At 37.4% G+C, this 22,804-nt stretch overlaps 1 protein-coding gene across 1 annotated transcript in view; it reads left to right on the forward strand.

Annotated features, from left to right (window-relative positions):
* Positions 1 to 22,804, forward strand: part of LOC102835941 (chromosome unknown open reading frame, human C12orf4) — a 58,768-nt gene that overhangs the window by 15,268 nt on the left and 20,696 nt on the right. Inside the window, exons 4-8 of the mRNA XM_006862675.1 lie at positions 10,238 to 10,337; positions 10,428 to 10,549; positions 16,299 to 16,405; positions 16,775 to 16,972; positions 18,088 to 18,216. Of these exons, the coding sequence (XP_006862737.1) occupies positions 10,238 to 10,337; positions 10,428 to 10,549; positions 16,299 to 16,405; positions 16,775 to 16,972; positions 18,088 to 18,216 (656 nt within the window). The remainder of the gene's footprint in view (positions 1 to 10,237; positions 10,338 to 10,427; positions 10,550 to 16,298; positions 16,406 to 16,774; positions 16,973 to 18,087; positions 18,217 to 22,804) is intronic.

The raw sequence follows: 22,804 nt of genomic DNA on the forward strand, positions 1-22,804 counted from the left end.
CTTCAATAACGAAAGTCAAGGCTTGAATTTTTTCTTCAGTTCCGTCAGCTTGAGAAATGCTGAGCGTGTTCTTCCCTTTTGGTTTTCTAACTCCAGATCTTTGCACATTTCGTTGTAATATTTGACTTTGTCTTCTCAAGCTGACCTTTGAAATATTCTGTTCATCTATTGTACCTCCTTATTTCTTCCATTTGCTTTAGAATCTTTATGCTGGGAAGCAAGTTTCAGAGTCTCTTCTGACATCCAGTTTGATCTTTTCCTTCTTTCTTGTCTTCTTAATGACTGTTTGCTTTCTTCCTGTATGATGTTCTTGATGTTATCCCACAAGTTAAAAAAATTTAAAATAAAAAATATATATACATATATAGGCAAATGGATTTAATCATCTTTCTGACTGTTTACTCCCTTCTGTGTACCATATTGTCATTTTTATTATATATTGTGTAAGCTTGTAAAGTTTCATAATAATTCTACTTCTCTAAATAGGAGGAGGATACCCTTTTTCTTTTTTTTTTTAAGGTTTTTATTGTGGATTGAGTGAAAGTTTACAGGGCATATCATCAGTTTTACATTCAACAAGTCATATACCTTGTTTCCTTATATTGATTATAATCCCCTCCATGTACCATCAGTTAACAGTATTTTTCTCTATCCACTTTAGCTTTTTAAAAAACATACAAACAAAAAATCCTGAGTCCCATCTACAACCTTATGAGATGAGACATTCCCACTAGAAATGATAAGCAGACTGGAACAGCTACAGTGACAGATGATGTATCTTCATGATGAACCTGACCTATACTCAGAGCGGTAGTTACTCTAAATACCAACAGAGAGGGAAAGAGTCTTCAAGTCAAGTTTCAATGCTATCCACTCTATACACAGGGTAGATAGGAACGGGCAACTTAGACATTGGCTATCTAAAATGAGGGGGCAATAAAGGCACGAAGTGACTGGCTTACAAGGTTTCAAGAGGGAATTTAGCTTCAGAGTATGGGGAGAAAGAAAGAGTCCCCACTGAATAGCTGTCATCTTGTCTAGATGGGTCTGGTGAAAAGAGATGGGGATAAGATTTGTAAGGAGGATACCTTATATCCTCATCTTAATAAAAATATTAGAACTCTTGCTATGTCTAAAAGAAAATGATGTTTTGAGACACTTGTCACTCTTTGTAGGTCTGTGTTGGCTGTTCCAGGGAATCCTTGGTAGCATAATGGATTATGAGTTGGGCTGCTAATCGCAAAGTCAGTAGTTCGAATCTACCAGTCACTCTGTGGGAAAAAGATGAGGCTTTCTGCTTTAATAAGATTTACAGCCTTGGAAACCCTATATAGGGCCTCTATATGTTGGAAACAACTCTATGGCACTTAACAACTTCAATCACCAAGTAAATAGTTGAAGTGTTGTGCCCAGAGAAGACAAAAAAATTGATTTTCCAATTGATTTTGTTTAACAGAGGTCTCTTTCCTTTCCATATAAAGTTAGTGATTAGTTTTTCCACTAATCAGGAATCTGGATTGGGAAAGCATTATATCTATAGTTTGCTTTGGGTATTGTTGACATTTTCACAATGTTTAGTCTTCCTATCCATGAGCACAGTATATTCCTCCATTTCTGCAGGTCTTTTTTGGTTTCTTGTAGTAGCCTTTTGTAATTTTCTTTGCATAGATCTTTTGTTTCTCTAGTTAGATTTATTCCAATTATTTCATGTTTTGGGTGGCTACTATAAATGGTATTGTTTTCCTGATTTGCTTTTCAGAGCTCTTTTTATTAGTATAAAGGAATCCAATTGATTTTTTTGTTGTTGATCCTATACCCTGCCACTTTGCCAAATCTATTGATAAGTTCCAATAATTTTCTTGTGGAATCATTGGGAGATTTCTAAGTATAGGATCATATTGTCTGCAAATAGAGTTTTACTTCTTTTCCATTTTGGATGCCTTTAATTTTTCTTTCCTGCCTGGTAGCTTTAGTTAAAACTTCCAGCACAATATTGAATAGGAATGGTGATAAAGGGCATCCTTGTCTGGTTCACAAGGGGAAGGACTTCAGTTTCTCACAGTTGAAAGTGATATAGGCTGTTGGTTTTGTACATATGCCCTTAATTATGATGAGGAATTTCCCTTCTATTCCTATTTTTTTTTGAGTGTTCTTACCAGCAATGAGTGTTGGACTTTGTCAAATGCCTTTTCTGCATCAATTGATATGATCATGTGATTATTTTCCCTTGTTTTATATATGTGGTGGATTATGTAGGTTGTTTTTCTAATATTGAACCTGAATACCTGGTATGAATTCCACTTGGTCATGATAATATTATTTTTTGATGTATTGTTGGATTCTATTGGCTAGCATTTTGTTGAGAATTTTTACATTTATGTTCATGAGGAATATTGGTCTATAATTTTCTTTCCTAGGGATGTCTGCCTGCTGACTTTGGTATTAAAGTTAGGCTTGCTTCATAAAATGAATTCAGGAGTTTTTCATCTTTTTCTATATTATGGAATAATTTGAGTATAATTGGCATCAGCTCTTCTTTCAATGTTTAGTAGACCCTTCTGGATCTGGACTTTTTGTTACTTGGGAGTTTTTAATGACTTGATCAGTTTCTTCTCTAGTTATAGACCTGTTCAAGTTTTCTGCTTCAACCTGTGTTTGGTTAAGCAGAGCATGTGTTTCTAGAAACTTGTTCATCTAGGTTTTCAAATTTGTTGGAGTACAGTTCTTCATAGTATTCTGTTATTATCCTTTTTATTTAATTTCTTATTCGTGTTATTCATGTCTTCTTTTTCTTCTCTTTTGTTAGATTTGCCAATGGTTTGTCAATTTTATTAACTCTTTCAAAAAACCAACTTTTTGTCTTGTTGATTCTTTCTGTTGTTTTTCTTTTTTCTATTTCCTTTATTTCTGCTCTAACCTTTATCATTCCTTTTCTTCTGGTGGCTATAGGCTTACTTTGCTGCTTTTTTTCTAATTATTGAAGATGTTTGGTTAAGGTATTGATTTTGATTCGTTTTTCATTTTAGGCATTTCCGCTTATTGCTTTAATTCACCCTTTGAACATTGCCTTTGCTGTGTCCAAAAGGTTTTGGAAAATTGTGTTTTCATTCTCATTTGAGTCACGACATGTTTTTAATTTCATTTTTTATTTGATCTATTACCCAGTAGCTTTTACACAGGGTGTTGTTCAATTTCCATGTATTTGATTTATTTTCCTTTATCTTCCTATTATTGATTTCTGATTTTACAGCACTGTGATTTGAAAAGATGCTTTTGTAGTATTTTTACATTTAAAAACTTTGTGAAGTTTCCTTTGTGTCCTAACATATGGTCTATTCTGGAGAATGTTCATGTACATGTTTTCCATGTACATTAGAAAAGAATGTATAGTGTTGTTTCTGGGCTGAGTGCTCTATGTATGTCTGTGAGTTCAGGTTGGTTAATTGTGGTGTTTAGTTCATCCTTGTCTTTATTGAATTTCTTTCTAGTTGTTCTGCCCTCATCAAAAGTGGTATATTAAAATCTACTACTACTGTTGTTGAGTTGTTTCTTTATTAGGGTTTGATTTATGTATTTTGAGGCTCTTTCACTGGGGGCATAGATATCATCATTAACTTGATATATATTTTTTACATCCTTTGATTTTTATTGTATTTCTAGCTTTCTGTGGAAGATGTGTCTTTTGTAAACAGTATATTGGAGAATCTTGTATTCTTATCTGTTTTGCTATTCTCTGTCCCTTGACTGGTACATTTAATCCATTTATATTCAGTATAATTATCCATAGGTATGAATTGATTGTTGTCATTTTACTGTGTGTCTTTTTGTGATGCTGCTGGTTTCTTTGGTCCACATAATTTGGGGTCCTGAGTTCCTTTTGTTTGTGAGTTTTCTTTTCATTTTCTTCCTTTCTGTTGTGCTAATGTCTGTTAAAGCTTTCTGATTTTCCTCTCTTTTTTTTAGCTTATTTGAAGCCATATTCATTTTCTTTGAGGTTACTCTGTAGTTTACTAATTTTTCCTTGTTTAAAACAGACTGTTTTACCTTGAAATCTACTTTACTTTCTTGCTATTTGAAAGCTCTGTATCTATGCTTTGTAGTTGACTTCATTATAAATTGATGTCTCTGGTTCCCTATATCTGGTCTCATAGGTTTGTTTTACTTTAAATAATTCTATATCTGGATTAAGTTCTGGGTGTTGTTTTCAGGTATGGTAATCTCAGAATGTCGTCTGCTGTTGTTGGTTCTCAGTCTAAAGAACATCATTTAGTATTTTTTGTAAAGTTAGTCTTGTATTACAAATTGCTTTAATTTCTGTTTTTCAGAAAATGTCCTAATTTCGCCATCATATTTGAGGGACAGCTTTGCTAGGTATATGATTCTTGGTTGGAAATTTTTTACTTTTAGAGTTTTGTGTATGCCATCCCATTGTCGTCTCACCTACATGGTTTCTGCTGAGAAATCAGAACTTAAGTCTTATTGGTTCTCCTTTGTATATAACTTTTCATTTTTCCTGAGTTGCTCTCAGGATTCTTTCCTTGTCTTTGATTTTTGAAAGTTTAATTATGGTACGTTTGATGATTTTCTTCTGGGATCCGTCCTGTTTGGGGTCTGTTCAGCTTCTTGTATATTTATCCTCTCATCTTTCAGGATGGTAAGAAAGCTTTCTTCCAACAACTCTCAGCAATTTATTTTCTCTGTGCTTTTTATTGTCTCTTTCTGTTCTTGAATTCTGATCACCTGAAAGTTATTCCTCTTCATGGTGTCCCATATAACTATTAGGCTTTCTTCAGACTTTTTTCATTGTTCTTCTTACTTAATAATATTGAGAGGTTTATCTTCAAGCTCACTACTGTGGGCTTCCATTGCTTTGAATATACTCCTTTGCAGGCCTTTTAATGTATTTTCCATTTCTGAAAATGTTAGTATTAAGCTTCCGGTTTTCTAATTGCATTGTTTTGTTTTAGAATTTGCATTTATTTTGTCTGTTTGTTCCTGTAATGTGTTTTTTTTCTGAGTTCTTATTAAGTTTTTTCTGTGTTCTCCATACTTTCATCAATCTTTCAATTAGTCCTTTGTAGGTACCTAAATGTCATTCTTTTGAATTGTTTTTCAATTAGTTCCATTTCCATTTCTTCCTCAGAAACGTGTTTTGGATCTGCATCTTAGTCATTTGTTTGTGCCATTGTCTAATTTTTTTCTTGATGTGAGCTAAAAAAGTCTGTTGCCTCTGGGATATTGTGTTGTTTCCATATTTGTATTTAATTGATGATGCATGTTGATGTGTCCTTAGGCTCTCACCAACTGCCTCCTGTAGGTATAGTTAGAGAATGGAAGCATGGTCACCATATGTGAGCCTCAGTTTAGGGCCAGTTTGGATGGTTGTAGCTGGTATTGTTGATCACTTGGTAGAGGCACTGGGCTTGACTTTCGCCCTGTGGATGGAGCTGCAGAGTGTCCACTTGTGGCTGGTCTGTATATAGACATGGTTGCTGCCTCCTGTTGGATGGGAAAGAGGAGAGCCCTCCCATCTCCAACCACACACACACCAAGAAGCAAAACAGAATAAGCAAGCAAGCAACAATGAAAAGAGAGAACAGCAAAAGAGAATAAAGAACTGACAACCGACAGGGACCTAGAAAAAGAATATAATAAAAAGAGAATAGAGGTGTAAGAAAATGCAGCTATAGAACAGAAAATAAAAGGAAGAAATACAAGTAAAAATAACCCTTAGATAAACCAGGGAGAGGGAAGATGAAAGGCCAAAGAGAGTAAAAGTAGTAAAGAAAGATCAAAGAAAAAATGGGAAAGAAGAGAGGAAATCAAAGACAGACAAAAAGAAGGAAAAAAGTAGAGATAGAAAGCACAAAATTCAAGGAAAGAATAAACAAAAATGATGAGACAACAAAATGAATGAACCAAACCCCGAAACAAACAAAAAAACAGTGCAGCTGTTGGACCCAGAGAAGAGAAAACTGGGGGTTCCTGCCAAGGATCTCAAGAGGTGAGTGTGGGAGGGACGTGACAGCAGAGTTCCTGGCCCTAGATGGAGTTCCTATCAGCCTCAGTGTTGTCTGTGTTCAGGGTACTCAATCAGAAAAGAATTCATGGAGGCCCTTGAGGGAACTAGTTTCCATGTCTGTTAGGACCACAGGGCAGCTGGGGGCAGGGTGACTGGTTAAATGCTGGTCTGGTGACTCTGTGGGTGCTATAGGCCCTAAGCCACACCCACCTGAATCCAGGTACCAAAACGGTTCACCGAAGTGGTACAGCCAAGCCCCTGCCTCACATTGGCGTGACTCCCAACTTCATGGCTCCAAACTCCCAGAAGAGAGCAGGAGCTCTGCTGGGGTCGATGAGAGTGGGAGCTGGCCACACCTCTGGTTACCAGGGGTGGTTGTTGTTAAACCCTCGATAGTGTTAGTGGTTACGAGTCGGGCTGCTAACCTCAAGGTCAGCAGTTCGAAACTACCAGCGGTTCTGTGGGAGAAAGATGAGGCGTTCTGCTCCCATAAATATTTATAGCCTCGGAAACCCTGTGCAGGGTCACTATGAGTCTGAACCGACTCCACGGTACTTAACAACAACAACAAGTGTTTCCCAGGAGCTCCTGGTAGTTTGAACTGCTGACCTTGTGGTTTGCAGTCCATTGCTGATCCTACAGCGCCTCAGCAGGAGTCCCCAGGAAAGCATGGGGGAAAAAGATGGAATTGTACCTATGCAGTCACCTGTGAGACTCTGCTCTGCCCATAGCTGCTCACGAAGATGGTCTCACCGCAGCTGTCTGGCCATTCACCAGTCTCCCTCTCTCACTGTCCCTGCTCAGCTTCTCCTCCAGCAAGCACTCAATATACTTCTCTAACCTTTCTTCTGATATTCAGGGTTCCAGGGTTTTCATCTGCGTCTGTTTTATTTAATCTCTCGTATTTTTATTGTAGGGGGTTCATGTACCACCATTTTACCAAAAGTCCCTGTTTTTTTCCTACCCAAGATCCAAATAGTTTGGCTTGAAACTCATTCTGAATCTGCTTTTGTTGTTATGTGCCGTGGAGTCGGTTCCGACTCATAGCAACCCTGCACAGGGTTTCCGAGACTGTAAATCTTTACGGGAGCAGAAAACCTCATCTTTCTCCCGTGGAACAGCTGGTAGTTTCAAACTGCTGACCTTGCGGTTCGCAGCCCGATTCGTAACCACTATGCTACCAGAGCTCCTTAGACCTCAGGTTTTCTGGGACTGCACACATTCTGTCTGTTGAGTTGCGTTGATAAATTCCCATCTTGGCTATCTACACTTCCTATCAGCAGCTATTACTAGTGCTTTCATTCAGCTGGTAAGCTACTCTAAAATGGTGAGCTACATAACAGCCTGAAGCCCTGGTGGCTCTGTAGGATAAGCACTGGACTGCTAACCACAAGATCAGCCACTCTGAAAGAGAAAGAGGAGGCTTTCTGTTCCAGTAAAGATTTACAGCTTTGGAAACCCTTTGAGTCGGAACTGACATGATAACACTTAACAACTTTACTGCCTGTTCACCATATCTCCCAAAAAACGATCTCATCTCTCAAGTATCAATGTTCCTGCAATATTTTCCTTAATCAGAAAATAATTACAGTTCTACATGATTCTACACCTTTTGAGAAACTGAAGTGACTTACTGATCATTTGCATTTATTGTTATTCTAGTTAAGTGCCATCAAGTGGGTTCCAAACCATAGCAACCCTGTATTGGGTTTCCAAGAAGCAGCTGGTGGGCTTGAACCGACACTGACAACTTTCAGGTAGCCATCCAGTGCTTGTCCTATAGAGTCACACTTCAATCATTTGCACATTTGCATTTACCTATATAACCCCTATTGTGACGCTGTGGGCTAGTGTGCTGGACTGCAGGGTCAGTTAGAACTGCAAGGTTGGCAGTTCAAGCTCACCAGCCGCTCCTCGGAAACCCTATACAGGGTCACTATGAGTCGGAACCGACTTGACAGCACTTCACAACAACAACAACAACATACTTATTGTAGAGGGTTTTGTTTACCAATGATTTTTTTAGTAATGGTTATTTTGTATTTTGAAATGTCCTTTGGCCAAATTTTTTTTATCTTTTTAATGGGACTTTGCTCTTTTGTTTCTTTCTAAACTTATACATAATATTTGAACACATCATTTTAAAATCCATTTTGTACTTTATTTTTCATATGCTCAAACTGTTAACATGAATACAAAATATAAGCTATGTTCTTCCTGGTATTTCTTTAAGTCTCTTCAGTATAACATTCAAGTTGCCAGAGTTGTCTGATATTTTAAGCCAATCTGTGTTTAATATTTCATCTGACATGTAATAAAAATTCTTTTTATCTTAATCATAAGAAAATATATTTTATCATTAACTCTATCATTTATTAACTTGCATTTGGGTGACATAAATGTATAAATGTCAATTAAGTTTTGTTTATTAAATTCCTATGTATTGAAGGTTTCTTTTTCCGCCATCACTGGAAATGTGTTGTTTTTTTTGAGCAAACCAAATTCAGTGTATTTCTTTAAGCTTTAAAAATAGCAATGCTATCTTTTATCCACTAGAGGGAACATGTGGAATGTAAAATATTAATACATATTTATAGCTAAATTTGTATTATATTTAGCAGCTATTTCTGCTTCTGAACAAAAAATTTTACTTGTAACCATAATACTCGCCTGAACTGTTGTTGTTGTTGTTAAGTGCCGTTGAGTTAGTGCAACTCATAGAGACCCTGCGTAGGGTTTCCAAGGAGCGGCTGGTAAATTTGAACCTCCGACCTTGTGATTCAAGGACCTTGTGATCCAGTGCTTTATTCCACTGCGGTACACTAGGACTGTGGTAGGTATTAGATAGTTAACTGAATCACCTGAATTAGAACTAAGAACTAAGTGAGGATTAAACAATAGTGCTATTTAATACTATAATGTATATCCTGTGTGAAAGAGTTTCAGTATTATATACCTATAAATAGCTTAAAAGGAACTCTGGAAGCACATCTTAATCAATTACTGTAAATAAATATAAGTTTAAGAGAAAATTACTTTAACTGGAATGATCATGAACTCCCTTTAGTTAGGTCTGTGTTTTCTTCTTTTCAAACATGTTTGAAATATGTATAAGAACAAAATTTTTGTAAACATTTATATTGGAAGATCACTTTTAGTTTGACATTTAAGTATTAACTTATTTGTTTAAAATACAGCATTTCTACAGAAAAAGACTTTCAATATCAAAGCATCATTTTCCCAGTAGGGACAATCATCTTTAATTTCTATACATTTTTTGTTTGGATAAATGAAGAAGATATAATTAATGTGTCTTCAGATTGTATTTTTGCATTCCACTGTAAAAGGAACTTTGTGACTTAATCATTTTTTCTTAGAGCCTAATTGGCAGCTTATGGTTATACTAGAGACTAACGCTCAGAGGTTGAAGTCCTGTTGGCTCATGTAGAAATAAATAGAAAATAAGGTGGAATTGCAGAAAATCTCTTTTGAGAAAATCTGCAGACTGAAAAAGAGCCTGACTTTCTAAACACTAGCCACGGTAATTTAAAAGCCCCTTATATTTTGAAAGCTTCCATTTACGCATTAAGTTTAGTTTAGAATTGACTGCACAGGTGATGTTTTTGTACCATATGACATTATCATCATTGGTTCCATTTCTATTTCCAAAGTTTTTTCCAGGTATCGTAGTCCCCACTCCTGAGCATGTCCCTGTAAAAGAAAAATGTTATTTTCACTTTGTAGAGATTGTTCAAGGGGTTCCTGGGTTCAGTAGCAACAAAATTGGTGGTTTGACTCTACCCAGGAGCACCTCAGAAGACAGTACTGGTGATTTGTCGGAACAGTCACAGCTGTGAAAGCCCTGTGGCATGGTTCTTTCTGTTCTGCACACGTGGGGTCACCTTGAGTTGGAATCAACAACTGCCAACAACAAAAACAGAGATTGTTCAGTGAATCTGAAGTGGCCATATATACCCCACCAGCTGCTGCTCAGTAACCCTGTAGAGAGTCACTGTGAGTCAGAACCAATTGACAGCACTTAACAATGACACTTTATATTTTGGGGACCTGGTGTGGCACTACAGGATAAGCACTGGCCTGCTAACAGCAAGGTCGGCGGTTCAAACCCACCAGCCACTCCTCAGAAATCCTAAACAGGGATGCTGTTTAAGTTAGAACCAACCTAATGACACTTAACAACATTTTATATTTTAGACAGGGTATTGAAATGGAAAAAGTGATGCAAGAATTAGGAAAATCATTGACAGATCAAGATGTAAACTCACTGGCTGCTCAACATTTTGAATGCCAACAAGTAAGTGAAATGCAATGATTTTTAGCAGTACAGTTACCTTTTCTTTTGCTCATTTATTTTTAAACTAACCAGTTGGCATACTATTTCTAGGCCTTAGAGAATAAATGGACAAATGAATTAAAACAATCAACTGCCATCCAAAAGCAAGAGTATCAGGAATGGGTGATAAAGCTTCATCAAGACCTGAAAAACCCCAACAACAGCTCCCTCAGGTATTAATCATATACTGTTCATCTGATACAAAAGACATTTTTAGTAATAGTTTGTGTTTATTGCAGACTGAACCTTTTTAATTGCAGGAATTGTTAAGTTGCTGATAAAAATTCAAGGTAATTTTATGGCTCTTTTAATGCCTCTTGTGTTACAGGCTTTATTTAAACTATTTTGGGAAGGTGAGGCTTGGTTGGTTTGGGTTAGTGATTTTTTTCCCCTAGAATTTAGCTGTAAAAATATTTTTAGAAGTATATAGCTAAATACATTGAATGCTATCTCCTATTTCTTTAAATTGGTTTCTGGTCAGTGCAGTAAACGTTGCTTCAATCCTTGCTGATTACCAAGCATTAAGCAGGAAGCAATGAAAGATGCCTGCCTTTGTGGAACTTATTTTTTAGAAATAGAGAATAAGCTGTAATAAAAAATAAATAAGAACTGTATAGAGTGATATTTGAAATAATAGAAGTGTATACAAGGTACAGAAATAGTATGTAGGACTTTCATAATTCATAATTTATTTGGTATCCTTTGTGCTAAATGTGTTCCTTTTTAGTTTTAGTGCAAATAATTTCACAGTTGTATACCCATATATTTAAGGAGCTCTGGTAGCGGGCTGCGAGCCTTAAGGTCAGCAGTTCGAAACTACCAGCTGTTCTGCAGGAGAAAGATGAGGCATTCTGCTCCCGTAAAGATTTACAGCCTCGGAAACCCTGTACAGGGTCGCTATGGGTTGGAAGCGACTCGACGGCACTTAACAACAACAACAACATATCCATATATTTGAGATTTCTTTATTCTTTCAAATCTTAAACTATACTCAGTTGGAAATATACTGAGTACAGTATAATAATACTACTTCCAGAATTTACTAGTGCATGCTATAAACATTTAGAAATAGCACTTTATTTATATTATATCAGTCTCCCCGACTAATTTCATCTTGCAGGCAAGATCATATCTCTTTATCCACTGTTTTATTATGCCCAGCTTCTTGCCACATGCTTAGCTCTTGATACTGGAACATAAATAAAATGGCTGTACAATTTTCCTTTTCCACAAGCAATGTTAGGAGGGTTCTAGAATGTCCACATTCTTGTCAACACTTCCAGGTTCAACAAACCTCCTGAATCAAGGAGGTTTAATGGAGAGGGCCCAAAGGACGTCATCTACTCCTGTTTCTTCTTCTTTAATGGAAGTGAGATACCCCTTCCTGCTTCTGAGATGGCTCACTTTATACCCACAGTTCCAAGTTGTTACAATTAACCCCTCGTAACAATCTCTTACAAGTGAATGCTATGATCCTATTAGTATCTTCTGCCACTTTCTTACACCCAGACCCATGAGGAAAACAGTTGTACGGGGGAGTTACAAACACTAAGGCTAGAACAGATGTATTAAATGATTTACTATTCCACAGTCCTTATGTCAATAATGTCTTGATTATTTTAGCTTAATACTCAGTCTTGAAATCAAATAATATGAGTCCTCTTTGTTTTTAATTTTCAAAATTGTTTTGATCATACTATGCCATCTGATTTTCAATATAAATTTAGAATCAGCTGAACATTATCTAAAAAAAGTAAAATAAAAGCCTGTTGTTGCTTTGACTTCAATTGCATTCAATCTTTTTATCAAGAGGGAATTTGAAACCTTAACAATATTGAGTCTCCTAGTTCATGATTAAGGAGCTCTGCTAGGGCTATTAAACTGCAAGGTCAGCGATTCTAATCTACCCATCACTCCATGGGAGAGAGATTACGCTTTCTGCTCCTGGAATGATTTAAAGCCTTGGAAACTCTATACAGGGTCGTTATGAGTCAAACCAACTTGACACAACCACTACCACCAGCGATCCATGGTATACATCTCCATGTATTTAAGTCTTTTGATATTGAACTTTTAATATTTTATAGTTTTCAGCATACATGTAGTGCCTATATCTTACTAGATACATATTTTAAGTATTTAATTTTGGGAGGATGCTATTATATAAATGGTACTGTGATCTTAATTTCAGTTTCCAGTTGTCCTTGGCTAGTATGCAGGTAGGAGCTCTGGGGACACAATGACTAAGTGCTCAGCTGGTAGCCAAACCCAGCAGCAGCTCCTGGGGGAAAATGACCTGGTGATCGGCTCCCATAAAAATTATAGCCTCGAAACTTCATGGGGCAGTTGTACTCTGTCATACAGGTTTACTATACGTTAGAATCAACTAGGTGGTACACACCGATTTCTTTCAGGCACTGATAATGATGAGACTGTTCATATGCTCTATGACTTACAATGACCCTGTAGGCTAGAGCAGAACTGCTTTTGAGGGTTTCCAAAATTGTAAATCTTTACAGGAGCAGGCAGCCTCATCTTTCTCTCTCAGTGCGGCTGGTGGGTTTGCACTGCTGACCTTGTAGTTAGCAGGCCAACACTCAACCCACAGAGCTGCCAAGGCTTCTTGTCTCTTCTTCAAGGGTTTTTAACTTTGGAATTCAGTTTACTTGGTTACTTTGTCACCTCAGATCTCTAGTGGGCTTAAGAAAATTTAAGATTTTGTAGATTTTTTGACTTATTCTTCCTGTTAGGGTGGAAACAATATTCTTTTGCAGCTTTCTACACCCTAAGGTGGTCTTTTATTAATGTATGTTTTACTTTAAGTTTAAATTTACCGTATTTTCTGATGAAGACAATTGATGAGGCTAATGAGATTGTTTGGACTAACCTTCAAAATTTGAAGTCAACGGATGGATGACTATTGTAGATTTTTATCATCTTTAATATATCTGTAGTATACCATGAAATTGGAATTGAGCCATTGTGAAGTTCTGGCCATCTCCTCGGAAACCTTCTCAGGGACTAGAGCATGACAGCAGAGCAAAAAGCAAGATTCTTTAATGAGAGGAAAATATTGGGCTGGAGGGCAGGGCTGGAGGGTGGGATGATAAAAAATAGAGGTTGTGGATACTTTAAAAAAATTTTAAGTTGGCCCTTCGCCTATTTTATGGTTTTGCCTAAAGTTTTGTACTGTTGTTATTATTTGTTGTTGCTGTTGTTATGTACCATTAAGTCGGTTCTGACTCATAGTGTCCCTGTATAGGGTTTCCAAGGAGTGGCTGGTGGATTTGAACCATTGATCTTTTGGTTAGCAGCCCAGTGCTGTTCCTACAGCACCACACCAGGACACCTAGTATAGGATGTGGTTTTTTTGTTTTTTTAATTTAATGTGATTTGTTTTTTTTAATTTAGAGAATTTAGTTGGAAAGTAGGAACTAAAAAGCATGGGTGTAGTATTATCTAGAATATAAACAAAATTACAAAAAATTAAACTAGAGTGAAGAAGGTTTAATGGCCATACAATACAAATAAGCAAATGAAATCCAAGTTTCTTTCATGCAAGCATTAAAGAAAATGGCATAAGAATGTTTATACAGAACAGGTTCCAACAAGTATTTAAAGTTTTTACATAAGAAACTGTACATAAAATGACAACTAGAAGAAGAAAGAAGAGGGAAAAAAGAGTAATCGATACAATTTGGTGACCTTGACCTACACCTATGGATGCAGTAGCTCAAAAAAGGGAACAAATCTTTACAGTGAGGATCATTCCCACCCCCTTCATACATGGAATTGACAGGGATGGGCAACTTGGGCATTGGCTACCCAAAATGGGGGGTGGGGGGCACTACAAAGGTAAGAAGTGACTGGCTTACAAGCTTTCAAGAGGGAGCCTAGATCCAGAGGGTGCGGAGGAAGGTAGAATCTCCACTGAGTAGTATCCAGTCTGTCTGGGTGGGGCTGATGAAAGGATATGGGGATAGGTCTCTTGTAGTACAATAGTGAATAATTGTTATTAGGACTGACTGTGAGGATTGGAAATGTAAAGGTAGATGTTTTGTAGCAAAAGGAGGGGAGGAATTGACTATACAATACAGGAGCAGAGGTCCCCAGGAGGTCCTCCTCAAGGGAGACCAGTGGAGTATGGGACCCCTACCCAGTGAAACAGTGATGGCAAAGATGAAGGCATAGACGATGACATGGAGAGATGGAGCGGCTGGGGACTCTAGACCCAGAGAGCAAGAGGGACTGTGTGCTGATGGCCGGGGGTGGGGGCAGGCTTGCAGGGTATATACATGCATGGAGGAGATTGTAACCATGGCAATGTAATGGTATATAATAGGATGAATGTAAAGCTAATGTTCTTCCATGTAAATTATCACAAAATTCACAATAAAAAAAACTGTACATAAATGAAAAGATAAATTAGGCAGTTGACAAGAAATGTGTTATAGTTTACATTAGGCTATAACTCAGTTTATTATGAATACAATTTGTAGCACATCATACATTGTTACATCAGATTCACTGTTACAGTAAGCTCGGGCTTGACAAAAATAATGTAATTGATAGAATAAGGCTATTTAAATGGAAGTGGTTTGTAAAATTAATAGCAAAACTAAAGGATCAAGGGACACATAAGCATCTAGGTATTATCTGGTTAATAATTTGGGCATTATCAGAACACCTGCCATTGCATTTCAGTTGAATAGTCAAGGTTTCACTGTATTTCAAATGAAAAGCACACACATTTTTTTTTTAACTGACCTCTTAATTTTCTCAACTATACCCAAGAAAAGCCAAGGATATTGATTTTTAGTTCTCTGAAGTGATTTGTTTCTAAATGCTGTAAGCTAAAATGGCTTACTACTTACTGCCAGTACTATGGAGCATGCCCAAATTAACAGGGGGGGGGGGAATACTAAATAAAATGTAGACAATCTCAAGCTATTTGCATTATTATGGATACATAGTATGTAAAAACGGAAATGTTTTCTGCAAATTGAAAGATGCTTATAAGTAGCAAAGCAATTTTCTAGCATCCTAGAACTGAAATTTAGTTGCATATTTAATCTGAAACCTTGATTTTTTACTTCATTCGTTACTTGGAAAAATATTAGTTCTTTTTAAAAAGCACAAAATGAGTAGCATTTGAAGTTAAGAGACTAAAATAAGAAATACAAGAAAAAAGAGGAGCCTTGGTAGCATAGTGGTTACACATTAGATTGCTAACCGCAAGGTCAGCAGTTCAAATATGAGGCTTTCTGCCACTGTGAAGATTTACAGCCTCAGAAACCCCTTACAAGGTCACTCTGAGTCAGAACTGACTCAGTAGCGTCAAAAAGAACTGTGGAGATAAACTTTGCTAAATGCTGTGGAGTTGTTTCTGACTTAGGTCATTAGGAAATATTAAATAGTAGTATATGAATTACTATTTAGTGGCTGAATGAATAATATGCATGACTTGACTTTCTATGAAGGACTATTGGTGTGGCACTGTAGGATCAGCGTTGGACTGTGAACCACAGGTCACCAGTTCAAATTCACCAGTTGCTCTTTGGAAACCCTGTACAGGGTCACTATGAGTCGAAACCAACTCAACAGCCCTTAACAGCAACAACAAGAAAGAACAGTGGGAATTTTAGAACTGTGATGTGTATGGTCTTGTCACTATGGATTAAGGATACGTCTGACTCATAGCAACCCTGTATAGGGTTTCCAAGAAGCAGCAGATGGGTTTGAGCCTCCAATGTTGCCATGAGCAATCCTGTGCTTATGCTATAGGATTATGCACTAGGATTGTTTAGGAATAAATTACGTCTTTCTTTCAGCTGTTTACTTTTCTCTCATTTTATTTTCATTACAAAAAATGTCTTGACAAACATACAAACAAATCATATCAGTAATGTTTATGAATTTCAGTGAAGAAATTAAAGTTCAACCAAGTCAGTTCCAAGAATCTGTAGAAGTCAATGGGAGGATTTATGAGGAACAGAGAAAGTTAGAAGAAAGCTTTACCATTCACTTAGGTAAGTGGATCCATTATTAAAATGATAATTTACTATAATATACTATAATTTTTGGTACTTTTTGTGTGCTGTAAGAGAAAAATCCCTAACCTGGGAGTAGAATGGATCAGTGTTAGTTTGCATTCCAAGTTGTTTCCTGCTCCAGGAAAGGGTTGGCTATAGCTTGTCTGTGTGAGCTTATGAATTATTTTTTTAAAATAGCAGAGTTATATATGAGTAACTGTTAAAACAGGAACTTACAAGGTCCATTTTTAAGCCATATTTATAGCACAGCATTTATTCTGGAGTGTTGCATGCAGATTGCCATCTTGTTTCACTAGATTTTTGCAGCTGTCTGAGTATCTTTTTGGGACTCTTCCCCTCCTCTAGGAGCCCAGTTGAAGACCATGCACAATTTGAGATTGCTGAGAGCCGATATGCTAGACTTCTGTAAGCATAAACGAAGTCAGCGAAGTGGTGGGAAACTCCATCGACTCCAAACAGCGCTGTCACTTTATTCCACGTCTCTCTGTGGCCTGGTTCTACTAGTAGATAATCGAATCAATTCATATAGTGGAATTAAAAGAGGTCAGTTAACAATATCAATATTTATTTTATTAAATGTTTCCTTTTAATCCTACTCTTACAAAGAAATGAATTATAGAAACAAAAAAATGTTTTAATCACATCAGTATTCAAGGAGATCAAGGAACATACATACTCAGTAGCTATTTTAGATTTATGTTATACTTTAGCATTTGTAAAGTACTTCATGATAATTGTTGTTGTTGTTATGTGCTGTGGAGTCGGTTCCGACTCATAGTGACCCTGTACAGGGTTTCCGAGGCTGTAATCTTGACAGGAGCAGAAAGCCTCATCTTTCTGGTATGGCACTGTGGGTTAATGCACCAGACCGCAAAGCCATTTGAACTGCAAGGTCGGCAGTTCAAGCTCACCAGCTGCTCCTTGGAAACCTTGTACAGGGTTACCATGTGTTGAAATCGACGCAACGGCACCTGACAACAACAATTGTTAAATAATAAGTATTCCTTAAAATTCTACTATTTGCAAATAATGCTCTTAGACGATCCTTGTTCCAAGGTATACCAAAAAGAATAAGTAGAATATATGTATTTTTCAATTCAGAAGAAGATTCAGATTCAGGAAATTTTAGTTCATCCACTTTGCCATATTAAAAAAAAAAATCTACCTCTTAGATGTACTATAACCTACCTTTTAAATGTACTAGGTAAAGTTCTACCTTCCCTCTTATTACAACTTGCTTTTTATGATTATTTTTAAGTGTATGGATATGTAAATTAATATTGAAATGTATAACTGTTTTTAAAAGGAGTTTTGAATACAACTTTATGTCCTATCATAAATGTATAAGAAGCTCCCTGTATTTTTTTTATAGGTTTTGGTACCAGCTTATGATCAAAATATATCTATTACAAAGCAATGTAGTTATGTTAAAATTTCATTTGTCTGTAACTTTTTGGAATGATTGAGAGGCTAAGTTTTTAACAAGACAAAATTTTTATACCCTTAATTTAATAAGGCATGATGATTGAAAGGGCAAATGTAAGAAATGGCACTATGAGTTTTATTTTCTATTTCTATTAGATCTCATTATTTATAAACAAATTCTAAATATTTGATAGTTCACATTTAGAAATTTATGAATGTTTTGTGTCTCTTAGATTTTGCCACAGTTTGCCAGGAATGCACTGATTTTCATTTCCCTCGAATTGAAGAGCAACTGGAAATTGTCCAGCAGGTGGTACTTTATGCAAGAACCCAGCGCAGCAGCAAATTGAAAGAATCACATGGTCAGTAAAACATAATTTTTTTTTTTAATTCACTTTCTGTATATTCTGTGCCTACACATTCAAATGTCAAATGGTCATCATTAAAATCATATAAAATATTTTATTGGTAGAAAGATGGTAGAAGGAAAGTAAGAACAAAATTCAAGATCTTTTAATTTTTTAAAAAAAATTTTATTGTGAATTATGTGATAGTTTACATGGGAGAACATCAGCTATACGTTCACCCTATCATATTTCATTTCATTGCAGTAATTACAGTCTCCTCCATGCATCATCAAACAACCAAAAGGTACATCATGGAAGCCTGCCCTCCAGCCATCAGCACACAGCCCCTCTCCCTCCCTGAGTCTAGAGTCCCCAGCCACTCCATCTCTCCATGTCATTGTCTCTGCCTTCATCTCTGGCATCACTGTTTCTCTGGGTAGGGTCCCACTCTCTGCTCTTCTCCCTTGATGGGCCCAGGGACATCCGCTCCTGGACTACAAGATCAACCACTCCCTTCCTTTTTCTACAAAATGTCTACCTGTACATTTCCGACCGTCAGTCAGTCATGGTAGCAATTATTCATTATTATACCACAAGAGTCTTAACCCCATCTCCTTTCATTAGCCCCATTCCAGCAGATTGGAAACCATTCAGTGGAGATTCTACCTACCCCTGTACCTTCTGGAACTAGGCTCCCTCTTGAAAGCTTGTAAGCCAGTCATTTCTTGCCTGTGTAGCCCCCCATTTTGGATAGCCAATGTCTAAGTTGCCCATCCTTGACAACCCTTTGTATGGAGGGGGTGGCAATGACCCTTGCTGTAAAGATTTGTTCCCTCTTTTGAGCTACTACATCCATAAGTATAGGTCAATTTCATCAAATTGTAGCAAAGTACTCTTTTTTCCCCTCTTCTTTCTTCTTGTAGTCAAGTTCTGATCATCCAGCCATTGAAGCCAGGTCAGATGGGTACTATCTGCAAGTATGGGTGTTCTTGTGCATCTCTCCTCACTTCATATCAGCTGGATGCTTCACTCTCCGTTCTAGTCCTCTGTGGTCATATCACTGTCTCTGGGCCCAAGATTCCCTAGGTCTTGCCAAACTGCTGGCCAACCAGGTCTCAACCCGGGTTAACAGGAGTCCATTGAATGTGGTTGGACTTAGCTCTTAATTTCATTGTTGTTTCCCCCCCAATTCCCCTATAGGTGACCACCAGCCAGACCACATGCCTGCTCATGTATTCCCCTTGAGTCTTAGTTTTGAAGGAGGTTTGCTCTGAGGGGACCTGACCACTTGCCTTGATGGTTCCCAGGCAAATGTCTTACTTGTTCTTGTAGTAGTCAGTCAGACTGACATTATTGTTTTGATTTTTCCTGTCAGTCTTTCTTTCAATAAGTATCTTCTGTTCTTCTAGCCACTCCAGACTGGTCTGCTTGTCCTTTCCAGTGGAAATTTCCCACCTGAGAAGATTCGGGATGGGGTTCAGGATTCCACCTATGGTCTGATGTAATGCAGAGGCTCCACAGGAAGCCTCTTTCACTGGGCAATTTCTAGCCCCCTTTTAGGTATTCCAATCAGTTATATGCTGAAGACAGACTTACAAGCTTTTTATGGTGATGTTTCTGGCTATTCCTTTCTCTACCCCTCCAGTATCTATTTTTCAATGGTAGGCAAGGGAAACCAAGATTCAAAAGACAACCAAGCATCTTAACATTATTTTTCCTCTTTTACCCATTCAAACCATGCCTCAAACCCTGTATCCTAGAGCCCTGTTGTTCCAAGGTTGTGCATACATCATTATTTACTTCTGTCCCACTTAGCCCATACAGACCTGCTTAACTGTTCTCCCATCTGCCTTGTTCTTCCATTTCCCTCCCCCTTCTTGTGTATTGCCCCCAGCACCCCAGCTATCCTGTGTTTATTCCCTACCCTGTGCTCCACCTTCTGCTCCCTCCCCTCACCCCACCCTGTACATCTCGGTGATCAGCAAAGATTTTTCCCCACCTTTTAGGGTGAGTTCTTTTTCTTAATCTTTCTGCTCCCGTGAAGATTTACAGCTTCCGAAACCCTACACGGTGTCCCTATGAATCAGAAGCAACGCCATGGCACCTAACAAAAACCACATTGATACATCAAGAATATCCTCACACCTTACTGTTACATTTACTGTCCACTGATAAGGGGTTACCCCTTTATCAACGAGTCCCCTAGTGGTAACCATTTAATATGTTTCTAATATTTTGATAAGTAATGCTGCATGACTAACCTTACACATATGCCATTGTGCATGAATATATATGCATATTTATAGAAAAGATTCCCAAAGAGAAAATCCACACTAACAGGACATATACATTTACCATCTTGATAGTGTTAGAAATTGCTCCCTGTAGAGGCACCACAAGTTTATATTCCCACTAAAGATAACTGTGGATTAGCTGTGGTGTACGTGACAGAGCCAAGCTGAGTATTAGGGAATCAGTTCAAAAGTTTATCCTAATAACAGATCTTTTAGAAGATTACAGTATGCCCTCTCTTCTACCATCGTCTTCCTCCACCTCCTTCAAATGAGCAATAGTATGATCAGAAGCATTTAATATTATTCTTAGTAGTGACTAAAAGCATGAAGGTTGAGATTATGACAGGTGTGGACGAAGGAGGAGGATTCTAAGTATATTTATGATTGCTAGAAAGTGTGTAGTAAATGACAGGAAGTTTTTAAACCACATACAATTAAGGCAATGCGTGTACATCATGGTATTATTTTGTTCTTGTTCAAGCAACTACTTTGTGGTTTAAGTGAGTCAGTAAGACAAGGCTTATAAAAGACAACTTTCTTAAAGGAATCTGCATGTTGTTATAGAAGAGTTCTATGGAAATACTTTCTCAACCTTTTCCTTTCCTGTGCAGGCCCATTTGTGTGTTCTACACGTTTGCATCCTAATATGAAAGAGCTTGTTAATTCTAAGACATCCTATCTTTTGTCTTACTGTGATTTTTGTAATATTGTTGTTGTGAAGTGCCATTGAGTCAGTTCCAATTCATAGTGACCCTGTTTGAACCGCTGATTTTGCTTTTAGCAGTCCAGTGCTTATCCTCCAGCTCCACACCCTTCATATTTCTACAATCCATGATAAGTAGTGAAAAAATAATTTGTTTTTGACAGGCATTTTATAAACTTTTTTTTTTTTTTTTTTTTAAGGCATTCTCTTTATATTATGAGGCAGGTGTGGCCATCAAAACCTGGAAAGGGGAGTAGACTATGAACTGGTCTCTGTTGTTCATTTCAGGGGAGGAGTGGATGGGTAAATTCTTATTCAGAGTCCATGTGAGCAAAAACTCAACAGCATTTAAACAGCATCATGTAAGCAAAATTAGGGTCTTCATTTATTGTTCATTGTTCAAATGCCTATCATCAGACACTTACTCAATGTCTGTTATTTGTGTGGCTCTGTATTAGAAACACAATACTAGAACAGATATGGATCCTGGAAGCGCTTAGTCTTCTGTCACTGTCTATTTATAAAATGCATGCATTTATTTACAACAGACAGTGCTATAAATCAACTTCCGGAAGTAGTCACTGAGTAAAAATATGAAGTTCCTTTTATTCAGAACATTTTGAAACTGTGATATTCTCTTGGCATTTGAAGTTTACTCATTTGAAGTTGTGACTATTTTCAGGTGATTTTCTGATGCAGAAGGTCATTCCAAAATGAGCTTCCAATAGTTTTGAATTTCATTGGAATGAATATACAATACCTAGTATGCATTAAGGAGCTCTGGTAGCGTAGTGGTTACGAATCGGGCTGCGAACCTTAAGGTCAGCGGTTCGAAACTACCAGCTGCTCTGCAGGAGAAAGATGAGGCTTTCTACTCCTGTAAAGATTTACACCCTCGGAAACCCTGTACAGGGTCGCTATGGGTCGGAACCGACTCGACGGCACATAACAACAACAACAACAGTATGCATTAATGAGTTCTGATAGAACTCTTATAAAATGTATATGTCTCATCCTTTAATAATATGTGTATATATACAACAGTTTGTCTCAACCATAATAAAGTGTCACCAACAGCGATGTGACTTACTTTACCAACTTTTCTGCTTCTACGTTATGGCATTCTTTCCTAAAAGAGGGGACAAAAAGAAAACCATTAAATATCTGAAAAAGAAATGTTCTGGTGGGGGGGTTGGGGGAGGTGGAGGGAAGCTATGGTAGAGCACAGGGTAGGGGCAGACACATCAGAGTTCAGGTGTTGGGGAGGGCAATACACAAGAAGGGGGTGGGTGGAAGAACAAGGTAGATATGGAAACATGTAGACAGGTTTACATGGCCTAAGTGGGGCAGAGGTAAATGGTGATGCATGCTCAACCTTAGAACAACAGGGCTCTGTGATACAGGGATCAGGGCGTAGTTTGAAGAGGGGAAATAATTCTAAGATGCTTGAGTGTCTTATGTACATTAGTTTCCCTTGCCTACTATTGTAAAATGGACACTTAAGTTGGATAGAAAGGAATGTTGGGAAACATGATTACAGAAAGCTTGTAAGCCCATCTTCAGCCTATAACTGATTGGACTACCTAAAAGGGGTTCTAGAACTTGC

Source organism: Chrysochloris asiatica, unplaced genomic scaffold, assembly GCF_000296735.1.
Source record: "Chrysochloris asiatica unplaced genomic scaffold, ChrAsi1.0 scaffold00050, whole genome shotgun sequence".
Classification (NCBI taxonomy): Eukaryota; Metazoa; Chordata; class Mammalia; order Afrosoricida; family Chrysochloridae; genus Chrysochloris; species Chrysochloris asiatica.